This window comes from Doryrhamphus excisus, chromosome 11, assembly GCF_030265055.1.
Source record: "Doryrhamphus excisus isolate RoL2022-K1 chromosome 11, RoL_Dexc_1.0, whole genome shotgun sequence".
Classification (NCBI taxonomy): Eukaryota; Metazoa; Chordata; class Actinopteri; order Syngnathiformes; family Syngnathidae; genus Doryrhamphus; species Doryrhamphus excisus.
This window is the reverse complement of record NC_080476.1, coordinates 6,277,857-6,298,739: the sequence shown is the minus strand read 5'-3', so window position 1 is coordinate 6,298,739 and position 20,883 is coordinate 6,277,857. Positions and strand designations below refer to the sequence as shown.

The window sequence follows — 20,883 nt, the reverse complement described above, 5'->3', positions numbered from 1 at the left end:
AATGATAGGTTAGTCATTCCTGAGCGTTTGCCATGGCAGATTTTGATAATAAAGAAACCACTGAGATGTTGAATCTCCTCATTTCTTCTGTTTTTGCAAAACGTGACTGAAAAGACGAATTACAGGTGTGATGATGTGCTTTGGGCTGTGAACGAGTGGTTAGCGTGTAGGCCACACAGTCAGGAGACTGGAAAGACCTGGGTTTGATTCTCCATCTCAGTTTTCCATTGGCTGGCGATCAGTCCAGGGTGTACCACACCACTCCCCCAAAGACAGCTGGGATAGACTCCAGCATGAGGATATGCGGTATAGAAAATGGATGGATGGATGATGCGGAGTGGAATGAAGATGGCTGCCGTCCTCTGGCTGGTCACTATGTAATGACTCTATACAAATCCCTCCTGGCGAACGTCTCTTATTGGCATTTTGATCAATACATGGAGAGCTGCAGTCCAGCACTTTGCTGTGTGTGTTTGTGTGTGGATTCAATTCTGTGGAAAATCAATTCTCCCCCATGGTCATAGGCACAGCATTTTCATTGTGAAACCAGCATTGTACCAAAGACAAATCTGAAGTGACAATGTATAATAGACTATAGAAACCTGTCACTAATACTGATCCCAACAGAGAGAACTTATGAATCTGTCTGTTGCTGCAGGGAGCCTGTAGGATCATATCAATGTAAGATTTTACATAAAAGTAGGGCACATTGTGTACATAAAACATGAGGTCACATATCTTGGTGGAAAGAGTCTGATAAATAAGCAGTTTGTTTTTCAAAATGTCATTCTGATACTATTTGACCGTAATGAAGAACAGTTACACCCAGCTACAATAAAAGAACATCGCCATCATCCTTTCAGGTCTTAACACAGACTCACCCCTATCTTTGTATTACTGATGATTTGTAGATGGACTTTAAACTATATTTACTCAGTGGCGGTTCCAACTATGGGTTACATGGGTCACATTGCCCAAGGGGACGTTCTCTAGGGAACGCAGCAAGGATCCATCCATCTATTTTCTATTCTGCTTGTCCTCACTGGGGTCGCAGAGATATGCTAGAACCTATCGTAGAAACCCCCAATTCACATTAGATGCGTCATGTGGCGTGGGCGTCATACGCTTTCAAATCGCTTCTATTTTAATCAGTCTGGCAATTCACACCAGCAGTCACGTGCGACTGACGCCTCTTAATGTGAATTGAGGTTTTTAAATCAACGTGACATAGAGATATGTAGCGTGGATTTGGGGTAAGGATGAGAGGAGGGGGAAAAGGTTCACATTTATTTGTGCTCATGGGCGCCCACTACAGGAGGGATAGTGCATAAAACATTTAGTAGTGAGGGGGGTGAGTTCAAAGTAAATTGCTTAAAGTCATCCCTCATTTATTACGCTAAATTGGTTCCAGACTCAGTGAATTTCGGAAAAGTAGTATTCAATAAATGGGATATTTTTATAGTTATGCTATATAAATTTAATTTAAGTGCTAGACCACCGGCAAATAAAAGCCATTGATTAGGCATGAGTGGGTGCAGGTACAAAAAGCGACACAAACACAAAACGTTAAGAATAGGTAACTTGCACCAGGTACAACACATCTCAGTAGAGGAGTTTTTCCTCTTTCCGAATGACTTTTCCAAAAACATGGTATACATGGAAAGGAATATTCCAATCTCTTGTCTGCATGCGCCGCTATTGTCAAAGGGGCATGCGCAGTAAAGCGTAAACATCAACATCACGTGGTACCGGCTTCCCCAAGTTTTTCTTTCACTTATTGGAATAACAATATTGTATTGAGAGTTTTTTGTCCGTCCAGTCTTGAAATTTAGTTTGGATCAAAAACAAACTTTCTGCAGCAGTCCAGTGCCGATTGCTCGCCTCCATTTTTAAAACCGAAGAACGTCTTGAGCTGCGTGATACGTCATATCTGAGCATGCGCTGAAAGAACACATCCAGGATAAATTGAAACAGGAAAAGATAAAATCCAATCTTGTTAATATTTTATAATTAAACATCAGGACATGGGTTATATAGATATATATTTTCTTTTTAAAGACAAACTGGACTTATGAATAAAGTATAGAAGTGTTTAGATTCAGTTAATGCACACCGAAAGCTGCTTGCCAACCACCAATAAACAACAGAAGAAGAAAAACACAACAAGGAAGAACGCACACTGACAACTTTCCGTTTGAGCAGGTACAAGATACCTCAATCGGATTGGGGAAAGGAATATTCCACCCCTGTGAATCCGATTATATGTTCATTCGGATTGGCACTTTTCTTTCGGAATGAGGTGTCCACACAGGTTAAATTCTTTCTGTTTGAGCAAATAAAACAAATGCAATTGGAATATTTGGGTCCATGTATACGTGGCTACTGACAGCAAGGAGAAGAACCAAAGAAAGGCCATGAACCAGCAAAGTCAGCTTGAGTCCTCTGGCCTAATAAAGCCACTGATTGTTAATTGTCACCAGCTGTTACACACTGGTGTCAGGTGACTGCACGTTGCATCCAACAGGAAGTACACCAAAATAAGAGCGCGGTAATGATCACTATAGACATAATATTGTCTCATCAATGCATTTTAATGGAAGCTTTCAATGACTTTACAAGAGTAAAGATGATGATGATGCATCAACCCCTGCTATAGTTTTCTCATAGTTTAGCTTCATGGCATGTCACGTTCGTGCAGATAATGTTCTCTCCTCTGCTATGAGTCAGCTGTTGTGCTGCCGGAAAGACAAATGGCTAATGTTACTAAGAATGTGTATGGGCAGTGGACCAGCCAATGAATACAATACCAGCCACAAGACGCCTGATCCCATCCTGCGTGTCATTTTCTGCCGCTGTTAATGTGGTAAATACTTTCAGACATTTACATTTTTGCGATACATTTAAAGCACCATATAAAATGATTGCATGGAAGGCTGTTAATGCTGGGCTGTCTCAGCATTCACGCTACAATCACATCATCACAAGGCATGGAATAGAGAGTCTGCACTGCACTGTAGATCCTAAAATTATATTCAATAGCATGCATCCTCCACTTCATGCTCACTCATAGATATTTGGCTCATCTGGATTTGCGAGCCCTTGAACAGCAAAGGAGGAGAGTCATACCCAAAAGCATGTCCTATTATTACCATGCTTGGTTAAAAATATCTAAGATACAGCAGCCAAGAGTCCTGTCAACTTGGATGACCTGCCACAAGATGACAAACCCTTAAAGTGTTTTCATTGATTGTATTTGACTTATTTTATTCATCAGAAATGTGTACTCTTTGGTATTCTGTTTTCCAACATATTAAAATACAGTAATCCCTTTTTAGCACGGATAGTAAGTGGTTCCAGACCCAACCGTGATTAATCAATTTCCATAAAGTAGGATTCCTTATTTTTAAATAGAATATTTTCATAGTTATTGCATAGAAAACCTGTTTACAATATTCCAAATTTTTTAAAACAATATTAGAGCCCTCCAGACATCAAATAACACCCCTGTAGTTGCCTTTACACTCATATTACCCAATAGCAGACATAATAACAGTAAATAAGCCATTAAAGACATAGTACAACTTGTGTGCGTTGCTATAAATGTGTTACCCAGGAAAGGAGCCTAAGTGGCACACAGGAAAAAGCCCCTCCAAATCCAATTTTTTTCCACAGAGTAATCTACTGGGAAATCAAAGTAACACTCAACAAAGTCAACCCTCAGTTTTCGTACACCCGATTTTTCGTAGTTTGCTTTTTGTTGAAAATTTTGCCTGGGCTTTTGTATACTACCTCTGTTTTTTTATAACGTTGCACTGTATCATTCTGGGAAATCAAGTGCACAATCAAAACACCCTAGGTGTTGCTCACTCGCTGTCCATGCATTTTTTTTTAATTGAGCGTGACTTGCAAAAACCCACCACGGGGCCAAAGAAGGCACTTTGATCAAGAAGGTGAAATTTTGAATTCAATATTGCCAGGATGTACGGGAAGTCACATCAACAATACGTTCCATCCATTCTTCATTTATAACTATTTTGCATAGTTTTCTGCATGTAAAACTATAATTATTATCTGTAAAATGGATTGTTAATGTCAACCCCAGGAACAAATTAATTGGATTTACATAACTTCCTAGGGGAAAAATTACCTTGGTTTTTGTATGTTGATGACCTTTACGTACCTTTACAAGCAAAAAAAAAAAAACGATTACTGTATCTATATTTGTTTATTTTGTAAATAGGCTAAAACCAACCCATTTAGATATGCTAAGACGTTATATGTGCATCTGGGTTTGCCACAGCGAGTCATTCTTGTGAGTGATATGGCGTATGCTCTTCCACATGCAATCCTCCTCTTTGTCCGCCCTTGGGAATGGCACAGGATATCTCCGGTGGATGAATGTTGGGGCTCTGGCTGGGAATTTAACCTGTGTCGTGTGCATGAAAGACATTGTGTGTCTTTATACCACCAGAACAAGAAGTCAAAAGCCTGTTTCAGCACATTTCGGCACATTTGCAGTATAGTTAAGAATGTGTATTATTACTAGTGTTAAGAGTATTAACTGCTTTTTCTTGTTACGTTATGCCTTTATGCTCTTTTGTCAACTTTTGCTGCTGTCTTGTTTAATTTTCTTTTCAGAGTAAGCCATAGGTCAATAACAACAAAGTGCCTGCTCTAAACGAATCAATAAATGGCTTTAAGTACAGTACAAGCTTTGGAATATCCATTGTGTGATGACATAGTTAGTTTTAAGTGTAAAAAAACTGTGAGCGAGCTCACTGGCACTAGGTGGTCGAGCCATAGTGCTGTAAAATGTATTCTATTCCACCTAATGCGTTTGGAGGCACTAGAGATGTGTTCATTTTTCAATCTTTCAACGTCAGTGCGGCAGCACAGCGACAGTGATGACTCGTGACAAGACGGTCGACAGTACGCTGTGCCACATTGTGGCAGGCTCAAAAAGAGCCTCTTATTTCTGTAAATCCTACCTGAAATTATTCAAGGCCACACAAGGATGCCTTTAGACTAGTGACTCATTCTTTAAATGTGGATAAATGCACACATTTTTATTGCAGTTGAAAGAAAGAAATGACAAGTGCTTTTTTCTTTGTTTTTGCAAAGCAACTAATGAAAAGAACTGTGTGCAACTCCCTCAAAGTAATATTTTTTTCAAAACATGAAATACAACACCACCACCATTTTACAAATGGTGGTTTAATTTAATTTAACAGATTATACAAAAAAATAAGCAATGAGCCGATTGATCAGCGTTGATTTCCTTATTTCTGGGGCATCACCACTCAGCTGATCCTTACATATGAAATCGATCTTATCCACCGATCTACCTCCGTAAAAGTATGAAAGTCAGCCACAGTCTCCTTTTTGCTCTGCTAGACTAAAGCCAAATCTAGCTTTTCGCGCTTATGAGCAGAAGTACTACAAGAAAAATTATGGTTCATGGCATTGGAGGACCAGACATGCTTGGTCGCTGGGCATTTTATTTTTGGTAAGAGGCACAGATCAGGTCTGCAGTGTAACCTGTGCAGTGTCCTAACTCTTTTTTTTAATTTTGTGTAAGTAATGGAACAAAAGTGGTTGTCTGTTTTATGGACCGATATGTTTTTTTTTGGGCCCATGCCGATTTTTTTCCATCACCCTTAGCCAATGGATGATTTTGCTTGGGCCGATATTTGTGGCCGGTACTGCTTTTGCTCCCCCAATGCACATGAAAAAATGACAAGAGGTACCGCGACTGCGTGTGTTGCAGGGTCTTCTGCCAACACAAAAGCTGCCCGGCGGATTCCTGTCTGTAAATTATGCGGCGGAAAAATACATCGAGGAACACACGCGCATATCGGCCGATACCGATTCAAGTAAAGAACACAAATATCGGCCCGATATATCCGCTGGCCGATGTATGGGTCGATCCTTAGTCTGTGTAGCATTATAGAGCGTGCATACAGGAATCGGGGTGCAAATTACAAGTTCACTGAGTCTGGAGTTGCTAATAGCCATTTCCCAACACAATAAGGAGGTCAACCGGAGTTATTTAAGCACTGGTAGTCCCTCAAAAAACGTGTAATGCCCACATTACACGTTACCGATGTTGTAGAGAACGCTAAAAATGCTAACTCTAATTACCATTCAGCGAGGTCTTGTAGTAACCTCTTTTCCTGAGAAACTTTGGACTGTCCAGTCTTGACTTCCAAATCGGATTCAGGATCCAACACATATGGCTGTAAAGTCCTATAAAGTTGGGTTCGGTAGCTATCCGGAAGTCCTCGTGAGCACTTGGGAGTGTGACTAATCACAGCGGAAAGGGCGTGCCTGGAGGCGGGTCGTGGGTGGAATAAATTAATACAGACCGTTTTCGCAGGAAGCACGGAATCCAAAGAAATGCAGCTGAATAGGTGCAGATTCTGGAAGATCTATAGCTTTGCGTGCTGGTTATTGTGTGTAGCTGCTCTATAGGAGTTCACAAGTTAATACGAAGGGCCGAAATATGACCATAATAGGTCCCATTTAAGACATGGATGAAGATTGGTCACAGGGCTCGACAATAACGATGTACCGATGGCCCGGGGCAAGTTCAAACAAAATTCGGGCAAGTAAATCCAATCATTAATATTCCCGTCGGGCAAGTGCACTTTAGCATGCCGTACTGGCAAGAGTTTTTTTTAAGCGGTTCTTGTTGGGTGTTGGTAAAACACGGACTGCGTAATTCCGGTGGTAATTTGTAAACCAATCCTTGCAAATCTTGAAATGGACCAATCAGAATCGTTTATTTAGACCGCGGTCCGTAATCCACAATCCGCGTTTTACCCACACCCGTTCTTGTTCGCGATCAACCAATCAGCGATCGTTTTACTAGGAAAACATCTATCATGGCGTCCCTGCCAACATCGTCTAATTCTTCAACAACTTCTGAAGGAAAACAGCAAAAAGTGATGAACCAGTGCCTCCTAAACAAGTATTTTATTAGCGGCAGCAAATCAAATGATGGCACAGGTGAGTGAATCACATTGCTGTGACAATTTGAAGCGGTCACAATGAAACACCACCCATTAGATCCAATACCAAGTGCTGATTTTGCACAAGCTGCAAAATCTAGCGGTTCAATTTCTCTGTGTATTTTTCTCACCTTTGCTTCACAAATTATTGTTTGACCATTGAGCATTTTTTTCTGGATTAAAAACACTTTACTAGTACACAAATGTGTCTATTCAATGTTTAATTGTGGTGCACAACTTATAAATATCACTGCTTACTACGACTACGATGTGTAAGGTAGCATGTCTGAAAATTGTGGAGATGTATTTAACATACATCCTCCAAATACAATGCATCAGTACTATTATCTGATGAATTATCAGCATATATTGATATATGATATCATTATGGCACTTTTCATTTTACATGGGGCAAGTTCGGGCAAGTAGTTCTCACCTTAAGGATTCCCCATGGGCAAGTAATTTTTGTTTTTAACGTAGAGCCCTGGGTCATTTTCAAAACACAAAGGGAGAATAAGCAAACTCCACACAGACTGTGGGGCCAACATGCTAGCCACTTGTCCACCATCAGCCATGTAAGGTTAATTTTTTTGCTTGTTTCACTCTCTTCCCCTGGGTTCTGAAAGTAGATAAGGTGTTAACTCATTGATTTCACAGGAGATGAATATTTAGGCCTTGGTGGGATCAATGCCCCTGGATTGTTGGTAATAGAATTGCTATTTAGTTATTAATACTCCAGACGTATTTGGTTCTTCTTAGATATTAATTTGAACAAGTATTTGCATTCCTTGTTCAAGTGTCTTGTGAAGAGGCTTGCAGCACTTGTAGCCCCATTCCTCCACCTCCTGTTGTAGTGGTCCTTGGGTAATTATATTGCTGTGCATGGAAAGTCAGCGTAGGTGGAGTGTTAGCAGCCTTTTCACTTTGCTGCAGTGAAATAATAAAGTGTACTTTCTCCCTGCAAGCCTCTAATAGCCACAGGCCATGTCTCTGTGGCGCTGCTGTAGATTTTCTCCTATTATGTTCCTTTAGCACATGAGCCGCATGGAGCTGTGTATCTCAGCTAATCCAGCATTGCTACACTTCTATCTACTATACATTGGGTAAATACCCTGGGAGTCAGTGTGTGCTTTGCAAAGCTATTATCTATCTGATATGCAAGGACGCCGCCAGAGGAGAAACACCTACTTTAAGTCCTAACATACCTTCTCTTATTGCTGTGCTTGGTCAAATGAGACGGATTGCACAACAATGCAGACAATAAGTCAAATGTGAATAGGAAACATTTGACCGGCATAACACAGGTGTCATTCATTTACTGGTCATCATGAGGTACACCTGCGTCGAATGAAATCCAATAAAATGAGATCTATCAACATTCTTCATAAAGATGCATGCGTTGGATTGGCACTGTCAATTTTAAAGGCTTTTTCTTATTGCAGTTTGCAGTGGTTATTGCCAGGGATATGATATTAACATAAAAATGACATACCGGATGACATCGGTTTTGTATTTTGCCAATATTGGCAGGGCTCTACATTAAAAACAAAAATTACTTGCCCATGGGGAATCCTTAAGTTGAGAAGTACTTGCCCGAACATGCCCCATGTAAAATGAAAAGACTGCTATAATGATATCATATATCAATATATGCTGATAATTCATCAGATAATAGTACTGACAAATTGTATTTGGAGGACTGTCTGAAAAATTGTGGAGATTATGTTAACATGGCATGCCATATTACCTTACACATCATAGTCGTAGTAAGCAGTGATATTTATAAGTTGTGCACCACAATGAAACATTATTGAATAGACACATTTGTGTACTAGTAAAGTGTTTTTAATCCAGAAAAAATGCTTAATGGTCAAATAATAATTTGCGAAGCAATGGTGAGAAAAATCCACAGAGAAATGGAAGCGCTAGATTTTGTAGCTTGTGCAAAATCAGCACTTGGTATTGGATCTAATCGGTGGTGTTTCATTGTGACCACTTCAAATTGTCACAGCAATGTGATTCACTCACCTGTGCCATCATTTGATTTGCTGCCTCTAATAAAATACTTGTTTAGGAGGCACTGCTTCATCACTTTTTGCTGTTTTCCTTCACAAGTTGTTGAAGAATTAGACGATGTTGGCAGGGACGCCATGATAGATGTTTTCCTAGTAAAACGATCGCTGATTGGTTGATCGCGAACAAGAACGGGTGTGGGTAAAACGCGGACTGTGGACTGCGGACTGCGTACCGCGGTCTAAATAAACGATTCTGATTGGTCAATTTCAAGATTTGCAAGGAATTACGCAGTCCGTGTTTTACCAACACCCAACAAGAACCGCTTTTAAAAGACTCTTGGCGGTATGGCATGCCAAAGTGCACTTGCCCGACGGGAATATCACTGATTAGATTTACTTGCCCGAATTTTGTTTTAACTTTCCCCGGGCCATCGGTGCATCGTTATTGTCGAGCCGATTGATATCGGTGCTCGAGTGAGAACTCATCAAAGTGCGGCGTGCTCAACAAAGCTTGCTAGCTCAGTGGAGCTGCAACAATGAGTCAATGATTAATCAACTATGCAATTAATTGACAACAATTTTAGTATTTGATTCATTGTTTTTGATGTAAAAATGTAAATATCCTGATTTCAGCCTCTCCAATGTCAATTGTTTTACATTTACTTTGTCATTCATAAAAGCAGACTTATTATCTTTGTGTTTTAGGTAAAAGAAGAGACAGTACAGTACTTAGTTCTTATACGGAAATTGTATTGTTGCTGTTGATAGATGTTGGATATGTTATAATTAGGGATGCTCCGATCGATCGGCCACCGATCTATATCGGCTGGACGGTATCGACATCAGCTGATATTTGCTTTAAAACGCTGATACCCTCTCTCAAAAATGTGTCACCGGGTTGGCGCTTTGAAAAGCTTTAGATCTTCGATGGGTAAGAAAGACAATATCAACCATCTCTTGTTTTTTTCCAAGTGTGTTTTAAAAATGCATTTGTATTGAGAGTATTAGGTATACGGTATCTAAAAATGTGGCAGGTGAGCGGACATGCATGAATAACTAAATATCTGCCAAAGCATGTCACCTCAGGCTGTTGTATTTGGGTGTCAGCGCGCCTACACATTTTAGTCCACTTTAAACAGGCTTTTGTTTGTTTTCCTCTCACAGTGTGAGCCATGTGTGAACACCACAGAGGATGTAATCTCAGTCCAGTTCTTACAGTACTCTGCAAATACTTTGCAAAGTTGAGCAAAATGGCCCCTGTAGCGTGTACTGTGCACTTTGCATTCTGGGAAGCAGCAAAGCACTGAAGCAGCTTGTGGGGTAGCCTTCCGGTCATGGCAACACAAACAGAAACTTTGAGGGTATTGCTCAAATCCTATCAGGATGGTCCCTTTTTCTGACTGACTCTACCCAACATCATACTAGCCCCATTACACTTTAACTGTCTTTAATTATATTGTATAAGACCACCCGGAATATACCACTATTTGGGTCAATATGGTAATAATATGACCCCTAATATACAGGGTCAGGCAAAATGATCTGACACATTTGTAGGTTAAATAAAAGGCAAATAAAGTAAAGAAACTAAATAGTGTTTTTATTTTCAAAAAGTACATATAATGCCATTCTGTTTCATTATGTTTTTAATAATGAAATCAGTTTGAGGTCGGCCGGTTGATTTTCGTTTCAAAGCAGATCCAGTAGCTCTGAAGTTGGTAACCCATAACAAGATGGTGTTTGGAGCTGGTACGGGATCATGTCTATCCAGATTGAAGTGCAAACGGAACGCTCGTTGTGTTGCAGTTACAGATATAATACAGATATAATAAACGTTTCCACAGTGAAAGCGCAATGCTTACCAGTCCAATTCATGGCAGCAACTGAAAAAGAAACGAAAAATAATGGTATTATAAAGAAACAAAGTAAAATGGCATTATATGTACTTTTCGAAAATAAAAACACTTTTTTGTTTCTTTACTTTATTTGCCTTTTATTTAACCTACAAATGTGTCAGATCACTTTGCCTGACCCTGTAAAAACTAGATTGTAAAACTAAGCTTTACTTCTAAGAGTCCACCGCTGATGACATCACAGACGATCAACATAACATAGTAACATGACTTCTGGTTTCGGTTGCCATGTTGTTAGCTCGCTAATAGGATGCTCACGATCTGTACCAGAAACACCATCGGTTCTACACATGTGCACAACATGTCTACATACGGTCGGCTTTTTTTTCTGCGATCACGTGTTAGGCATCTCGATTTGTACTACGCATGTGTAAACTATGTGATCCATTGATCTATTTTACGACAGTTTAGCTTTCTGTTAATAAAATACAGCAAATGCTAATTATGATGAATTTATAAATTGTGACATTCCTAGAAACAACACATCCCAATTCCCATACATTGCTCTGTAGTGGGGCTGCACGGCGGACGAGTGGTTAGCGCGCAGACCTCACAGCTAGGAGACTCCCCATGTTCTCCCCGTGCATGCGTGGGTTTTCTCCGGGTACTCCGGTTTCCTCCCACATTCCAAAAACATGCTAGGTTAATTGGTGACTCCAAATTGTCCATAGGTATGAATGTGAGTGTGAATGGTTGTTTGTCTATATGTGCCCTGTAATTGGCTGGCGACCAGTCCAGGGTGTACCCCGCCTCTCGCCCGAAGACAGCTGGGATAGGCTCCAGCACACCCTGTGACCCTCGTGAGGATAAGCGGTAGAAAATGAATGAATGAATGAATGAATGCTCTGTAGTGGACCTGCCCATTGTGGACAATAATGGGGGATAACGGGCTCTTAAAAGTTATAATTAAATGCAAAGAACAAACATGTCCGACCAGATGCTCCGCTAAAAATCTGTGTCGAAAAAGAGGACAAAGTACTTGATTATTTATCATCATAGCCTCATGTGAGACCTTCTGCTAGTGTAATAATAGAACTGGACTTCTTTGACCCCATCATTTATAAAACAGCCATTTTGGGACAGCAGCTGCATTTTTATGTTGCATCCTCTCTAAGTGACCCTGACAAAGCAGGACAGCTCCTTAATTCTCTTTGGGGAAAACAACCTGCTGCAATTCCTGCGGCATTCTCCTTTATCCTTTATGAGGTGCTGCTTTTTAACAGCAGCAAATGACCAAGCAAAATACAAAACATTTTAGGGCAGCCACTAAAAGAAATGTATGCTTTGTGTTCATTTCCGACCAATAAAGGGACGTATGTACATTTATCACTATGGCAAAAAGAAGACTTATTTTTGCCACTTTTTGTGCAAGATGGCATCCCATCACACCTCACGTACCATCTCAGCGTGACCACTCCTCAAACACTTTTCTCTTGTTTCTTATCGACATGAAGATGTTGAGTTTCTGGAAGATGTGTGGCGGTCACAGAGCTTATGCTTTATGGGATGACAAAATACAATCAAACAAAGAAAGGGAAGATGACGAAAGAAAGACACCCCTCAATTATTAGGCCATCAATTATACAATTCAACATGTCAGAAAAGGAGTAAGGAGGAGCATTTGGAGTTTATTTACGCCTATACGATGTCCTACTACAGCTACATCTCAGGAATTATAAAAAACAGCCACACTTGAAACAAGCCCAAATTATCCAAATTATTTATGAATTTTTTCCATTTCATGCAAATTTGGAAGCTTGGCTAGAATTAGATTCTTAAAAAACAAAACATTTACATAAGCAAGCTACATTGTTACGTTGTTATTGCAGGAGCTAAAACTGAATGGGGAGAATACTGTAAGTCTGGTGCTGGAAGATACAGCCATCCCATTAGTTGGCATCAGAATCAGAATCAGGGACCATTTTATTATGGTCAAGTGCCAAAATTCTTAGTTTTTTTTTTTATCAAGAATGGCACTCAGCATCGTTATTCTCTGCGGGGGTGGAGTAAAAGTAAAACATGTCTTACATGTCTATCTGCATTCTTACTCCATGTCAGTCTTCATGACTAGGTTCTTGTATGTGTCCGTCATTGTTTTGCTACACGTATGAACATGAATTTGCTGTAAACAATGCTATCGCAATTCTATTAAATTGCTTCCCAGTGCCAACAACCAGCAGTTATCCTAGCTATGATTAGATTGTATATAGATTGTATTGTAAACTGCGCTCCACTCGACGAGATTGACAGGTTCCGCTTTATGATGGACTGCTTTAGTTATACACCTCTGCAGTTCTACCATCCATTCATTTTTTTTAAATACCTCATTACCAATACCCTCCTCATAGTATAAGGAAGTGCTTGCTAAGGAGACTTTAATTTACATAAAACCTCTTAAAAAGAAAGTTATGACTTGTGCTTGACCCTGACAGTTACTCATAATGAGGGCACCTCTTACTGGTATTAATCACCTAGATCAGTTGCCGGCAACCCGCGGCTCGGCTCTTCAGCCTCCTTGTTGCGGCTCCCACATCGAGCTCTGTGGGGGTTTTTTTGAACACTGAAGCAGAGGAAATGTGCGTTTTCAAAAAGAACCCGAAATATCAGACTCACTGAGTTCTGCAAGCAAGGGAAGGGGTCTGATTTTCTGAGGAGGCGTTTTTGTGATGCAAATGTATTACTGTTTTGAACACACATGATAAGTCAAACTCTTTACCTAAATGGCCCTAGAAACTAAACGGACCTACGTTCCTCGTCACGGATCGTCGACCAGTTCTGGACTCAAGGGACCAACTGGGGCATTAAGTCAACGTTGCTGATGGGGATGTCATACAACTTCATGTCAGAAAATCCTTTTAAGAGGAATGAAGACATTCACAGATGGGGAATACATGAAAGAATTGTTCATTAAAATATATTTATAAACAAGGAATTATTCCGAAAATTAATGAAATGCTCCTCCATGCAAAGATAGTCAAGGATGAGACCAACAGAACAACAAACATCAGCAGTCGGCAAACTGACATTCATTCTGTGCAATCATATTGAATTGCCTGTGATGAGTCAAGTGATGTCAACGATATTGAGCAGACACACTGATGTGCAGACTTTTGAACTCTGGTAAGCTTTTTTATGTTAAAGTTGACTATGTTTTCTTCTAATTTTACACAAAAAGCCTACATAGTTCAGTGTGCACTCTGCACTGTTGTTGTTTTGCTGCTTGAGACATTTTTTCTTGACTGGAAGAGGAGGTAAAATAACTCTTTTGATGCTAAAGGTTGCCAACCCCTGCCCTGGATAAAACCTGTGTTTGTATTCTGACCAGCAGTGCCCAAAAAATTCTCTTCTTCCTTTTGACAATAAAGAAAATGACATATCTGCTTTGTAGAATATACTTCATAGTGGTATTGTTCCCATGGGAGAAGGCTTGCCCATACAAAAGTCGGTTCCATGGGTGTCTTTAATTTTCTACGTGCAGCATGACCTGAATATCAAGCGCTGTAGCTTCAATTTAAGAATGACATGTTTTATGTTGAACAGACAACATACTGAAATTAACATCTTGCAGGGGGTTCATCCGTATTGGACAGTTGATACAATACCGTTCTTATGATGCTGTTTCTCTTATAAATCATAAAACACAGGTAAACCAGAGTTTCCACGGCAGGGACAGAGACACAGTGCATAAATGAAAGTAATTATGAGGCACAACACACAACAAAACTGCTATTATCAGCATTCAGCAGCTGGTCAGAGCATTTGCCTCAGTTAGTGCTAATCCTAAAACCAGGCGCATATCTCTGATTGTAGCGATGCCCTTTGTTGTGAAAACATTTATTGCGTTCAAGCAAAGCAGATAGTTAACACCTTGTTAGGCCAAGAGTCCATGGCTCGGTATTTATGGTTGGAGCTCATTTCCATGGACCTGCACACAGCGGAGGCTTGGGTGCAGTATAAATCAACGACAGCACAGCCCAGCGCTTGCACATTTGCATGCTCATGTTTCAGTGTGGTACTGATGATCCCCATTATTTCTACATGATTGCCCATTGCATTAAGCCTTGGGACAAATGAAGGGCATGGGACATCACAGCCTGGACATGTTAGGAAACAGCCCATCAATTGATGAAAACCTGACAATATGTACACATTTTTTGTACTCACATGACCCTTTAGCATGCTTTGCTACTCTCCAGGTATGCATTTTGTTCAATTTCATTGTTGCATGAAAAGATTTCGGCCAATCGAAGTATTCATCCGCTTCCGTTGTTCGTGTTCAATTCAATTCAGTCAGTCAGCGCCCAAAAACAATCCAGATAACTGATTTTTACAACCCAACTGTTTTTTGCCTGAGAGGCACAAAGAGGTGATGATGCAACTCCATAATAGAAGAGACCACGTTTGGTGCAGCTTTATATGTATCTTTCCCGTTGAAATACATGCTCCGCAGCAACCAGGAAGCGAAAAGGCATCTTACTGCGTTGCACAAACGAGTTTGAAGGGAAATTGACAGTTCAGTTCAGTTGCAAATGTGAAAATTGTAAATAGTAACAAATTATATTTGTAAAAAAAAACACCCAAGTGGAAGAGTGAGGTTACAGGGAGAAGAGATACAGAAGGAGGATAATTTTAAGTACAGTTCAGAACAATGGAGATTGTGAAAAGGAGGTGAAGAAGTGTGTGCAGGCAGGATGGAACGGTTGGAGAAAAGTGTCAGGCGTGATGTGTGGTAGAAGAGTTTCAGCTAAAATGAAAGGAAAAGTATACAAAACCATGGTGAGACCAGCCATGTTGTTTGGTCTAAAGACAGTGCCACTGAGGAAAAGACAGGAAGCAGCACTGGAGGTAGCAGAGATGAGGATGCTGAGGTTCTTATTGGGAGTGACCAGGATGGATAGGATCAGAAACGAGTATACATGAGAGGGACATTACATGTTAGAGGCCTTGGAGATCAAGTCAGAGAAGCCAGAGGAGAGATAGTGAATATATTGGTAGAAGGATGCTGCGTTTAGAGCTGGCAGGTAGGAGGCATAGAGGAAGACCAAAGAGGAGGTTTATGGATGTAGTGAAGGAGGACATGAGGGTAGTTGGAAGGGAGGGTCCTGAAGGGAAAAGCCAAAAGAGAAAGAAGATGTTGAGGCATTGTTCTTTAAACATTTTGGCAAAATATAGTATAAAATATAGTACAAGGCTATAAAGTTTGTGTCGAAGTGAAAGTTATGCTAGAAATGTATCCCTTCACAAAAAGCCATTTTCTCCCTTTTTTTGTTGACAACTGATATTTTGCTGAAACGTACGACTGATTACAAAGTAATGAAAAAGGGTAGAATGATGATCTCTACTATGGTAACTTAGTTGCATTGACTTGGGATATTTAAGATATTTAGACACATGGTTAAAAATGAAAGCTACTCAATTCTCAATTGTTTTTAACTCAATTACATAACATATTTTATAGTGACTCAATATTTTTTAGTGTAACAATGTTTTATAAAAAAAATGAGCACAGCACGTATTTGTTTTTAGAGTGTGTAACTGTTATTGCATATTGCAGTATTTGTCTTATTTTGCACAGTGTTGGAGAATTGCATCCAGTTGCATCGCCGTAAAAGAAGCATAATGTGTTCATTTCACAACATTAGCTTGAGGGAAGACAGCTAGACAGCTCGACAATATTGATATATCGTAGAGTAAGAGAGCCATTATCAAGGATTTTAAAATATTGAAAATGATTCTTTCCAGTGAGTGTTCCTTAAGTCATCCTGATCCCTCTTTTTCTCTCTCTGTCACCAGTCTGCTCGCAGTTCTCCCGAGGAGTTTACGCCATTTTCGGCTTCTACGACAGGAAGTCCATGAACACGCTAACCTCCTTCTGCGGGGCGCTGCATACCTCCTTCATCACGCCCAGCTTTCCCATCGATGCCGATGCGCAGTTTGTCATCCAGATGAGGCCTGGCTTGCGAGGTGCCGTTCTCAGCCTTCTGGACCATTACAAGTGGGAGAAGTTTGTCTACCTTTACGACACTGATCGAGGTAAGAGCTTCTATCTGGGGGAGGGAAACGCTTGAGTAGTGCAGCGGATCTGCTTGCCATGTTATTATTACAGAATCTAATATGTCTCTCATTGAAATCCTTTAGTCGCCATCATCTGATACATTTAAATCTATACTCTTAATGACCCTAAATGGCTTCACTGCACAGCTGAATGCCTCTCAAGAGAATTGTTGAAAAGTTCCTTGCTTCCGAAGGAGTGAGTCAGCCACAGGTGCAGCCAATCTACCGCCTCCTCGAAACCTCAGCGCCCTCTGATTATCATTTGGCTCTAATTGGATTAGATCATCAAATAACAGCATATTGTAACTTGTGGATGTGCTTCACAGCGCTTTACTCTTTTTATGTAGGCCAACTATTTACAGTCTTGGGTCTGGTCGTCCTCTAAGGGTCTGCGGAGTGGCCCACAAACAGGACACTGATTGGCGGTGGTGCCTAAAATATACTTTATGATGTTCCTTGTGCATCATTAGCATTTCTTAGAGGTGAGATTTTGCAGGTAGCTCCAGGGCGTATCTAGGGTCAAGCACCCCTAAATTTACTAATGGTGATAGCAGTGATAATATTGCGATTTATTTTTATGTTCTTAGTGTTTTAGACTTGAATGACTAGTTTTCTATCACAGCCAACCAGTCTATAGACAGTTGTCTCTCGCTAAATCTCAGTTCAATAACTTGTACTTTCATAAGGAGTTATTGCATGGCTACTTAACCGTTACAAAACAGTTTTTGTAAAGCAAAAAACAAAAAACATACAAATATCAAAATGTCTTACGCATGCTTTGACATTTTCGTATATGCCGCTATGTTAAAATACACCCCTGGAATAAATTAACATTTAAGGTGGCTTTTTCCTCCATTGAAGGCGTGCTTATTGTCAAAGACGGCAATATATTTGGAACTCATTCATTTGACTTATATTAAAAGTTTTGGTTAGAGTACGCTTCGGTTAGAGTTAGACCTTCTTAAATGGAAACATTATGCTAACCAAGGTTCCATTGTCTATCACATTGCCATGCCCAAAATGACATAATCATTATTTACATATTTATAGTATAAAACTAAATGGACTATCATCATATTGACAGACAATGCAGTATGTTGATTATTTTTGTAGTATTTTCTAGTCATTTTAGTCAAATAATATTGAGATATTTTGCAGATTGTTTTTTTTTTTTTTTTTCCCAAAAGAAGAGAGCTAGTGGCGATCCCGACAAATTAACTGATCTCATTTATGACTTTTCGATCTACAATAACAGGCTAAAACACTCAGACAAATGGTAGGTGAGCAACAACAGCACCTTCATTTATTTAGTGACACAGAAAGCATGATGAACAAACCCAGAACATGGTCACTGTCGGCACAAATTATATTCAGTGGTGATCCAGAGATGCGGTTGTCACCTGATATTTAAGAAGCGGCTGACACATGATGCACTTCTTTCTGGAGTCATCTTTAACCTTTTCAAAATACAGCTCCACTTTGGAGGATTTTTTTGTAGCCATTATGAGCCAATAGATCTTCTTCAGGGTTCAAAGCTAGCGCTCATCTCGGATCCTTTGGATTGGGCTACTGAAGCGGGTGATTTTATTCATGTAGTATAGGTCTTCTGATAAAATTACACCATCACACCATAGACAACATAAACAACCATTCAAACACGCAGCTAGGAGACCCAAGTTCAATTCCACTCCCGGGCATCTCTGTGTGGAGTTTGCATGTTGTCTCCGTGCATACGTGGGTACTCCGGTTTCCTCCCACATTCCAAAAACATGCTAGGTTAATTGGTGACTCCAAATTGTCCATAGGTATGAATGTGAGTGTGAATGGTTGTTTGTCTATATGTGCCCTGTGATTGGCTGGCGACCAGTCCAGGGTGTACCCCGCCTCTCGCCCAAAGACAGCTGGGATAGGCTCCAGCACCCCTGCAACCCTCGTGAGGATAAGCGGTAGAAAATGAATGAATGAATTCATATCTTCTTATGGACAATTCGGAGTCACCAATAAACCTAACATTCATGTTTTTGTGGCAGAAAACCGGAGTACCCGGATAAAACCCATGCCTACAGGAGGAGAACATGCAAATTTCACACAGAGATCAAATCCAGGTCTTCCCGATGTCCTGATGATGTCCAGCATGCGGCATTAAACGCACACATAATTTTAAATTCTTTATTAGTACAAATTAGCCTAAATGCGTACCAAAATATGCTACATATGCAACCCCACATGAGGTCAAAATGGGACAATCTTGAGCATGTGCCATTTTTTATATGATTCAAGAGTGAGATTGACAGTCAAATCAGACTCCTCGGAAACTCTGCATAAACTTTTGTCCCACGTTGTCTATCTTAGTTTAATCGTTGTCTTAGTTTCCATCAGCAAAAGGCTCCAGCTTGTAGCAAGTTTGTCATAATCAAGTCTCTGATTATTTATTCACACTCTGATAGGGTGATTGATGAAGTGACTGCCATGCATATCTTCAGTAAACGTATTCTGGTTTTCTGAGGTGAAAAAGATCCAGTGATTGCAGGTAGAAACCCATTTTGTAGTGTCTTAACTAAAAGGATCGTTGTGTTCAGAATGTACTAACTGCAATGTGTGACAGGGTGGCCACCCAAAAACTTCATATACAGAATGTTCTGCCCCTAAAAATGGATTTTTAAACGGACGCTGAGCATTTCTAGGACAAGAGCACTTCTTTTTCCACCACTTCCCCCGCGTCACTTTACATATTTCCATTTCAGGTGGGTGTCTAATCTGCTGCTCACTCATGAAACGGACTCTCAGAGATATCTGATAACACTAGTGGAAGATCTTTTTCCAAACCCTTTTCAACCCACACGATGCTCCAAAAGTGAAACATGTCTTTTTCGGAGTCATGTTTGAGCTCATATTTGGGTGGGCGGGGACTCTATTTTTATTGATCTAACCAGATACCTTTCAGTGGCAGATTGCAGAAGATGATAATTAGGCCGCTGGTGGGGCAGTGACAAAATGATTAAGTAGTGTGGAGCCTCCCTTGGGCGCACTCATCCTTCTCGGAAGCGCGTCGTGATGAGGCCCTCGTGGCTCCTCCTGATTGAGTGACTTTTTTGGCCTGCCGTTTTTTAACACTCCACAGCCAGACGCAGTGTAAACACTGCAGCTTAGGATGGATTCCCACATGCTGCACAGCTTGTGTTTACTGAGAGACACATTAGCCATCCTATTCTGGCTGTCTCCTCCCTGTCAGGCCTTTGGAGCCATGCAATCACCACTCATTCACACGTCAGCTTGACTTTCATTAGACGGAGGGGGCTCAAGAAACGCTAGAATAGGACAAGGAGGCTCTTTGTGACAAAATATGACAGTAGAACTCAGCTGAGGCGTGGACAAAAATAGGGAGACAATGACTCAGTTGGCTTGACGTACTGACTCGAAAATAAGACGATATTTTCAGTCTGAAAAAGACAACTTCTTTTGGGGTGCGTTCATTGGTCGTTTGCCTCACTTAGACTGCCCTGAGTCCTGAGGCAAGTGTGAATGCCGACCACAGCAACGCACCAAACTATGAAGCCATGAAGCCAACCATCTCAGGTGCACTCAGGGGCTAGGGGGGTCGGAGCCAGGTGGGTTGGCTGGCGGGGTTGGTGGTGTGCTTCGGCAATGTCCTGGGGTTTTGCTGGGGTGTCCGATGTTCCCACTCTTCTTTTGTTGTTTTGTCTTATGTAAGATTCTGTGATTATATGTGTGGAATAATGACTTATTGAATTGGTAACTGCTATGGCGTGGAGAAGGGGTAGGATTTAATAAGCTTTGCTTCTTCCTGCTCCTTTTCAGACATGTGTAGTAATGAGGTGTTATGTGTTTGTATGTATGTATATGTATATATATATATATATATATATATAT

At 40.5% G+C, this 20,883-nt stretch overlaps 1 protein-coding gene across 11 annotated transcripts in view; it reads left to right on the top strand.

The window, feature by feature from the left end:
- LOC131137771 (glutamate receptor 3) overlaps positions 1-20,883 on the top strand; it is an 84,686-nt gene that overhangs the window by 6,924 nt on the left and 56,879 nt on the right. For 9 of the 11 annotated variants that reach the window (XR_009131973.1, XR_009131974.1, XM_058086021.1 and 6 more), the window contains one exon: positions 16,732-16,971. Coding sequence is in view for 9 of the 11 variants with exons in the window: in XM_058086021.1 (XP_057942004.1) it covers positions 16,732-16,971 (240 nt within the window). In the remaining 2 variants the exon portion in view is untranslated. Of the gene's footprint in view, positions 1-15,909; positions 15,960-16,446; positions 16,629-16,731; positions 16,972-20,883 lie in introns of those variants that run through there. The other 2 variants (XM_058086024.1, XM_058086025.1) reach the window with 2 other exon arrangements.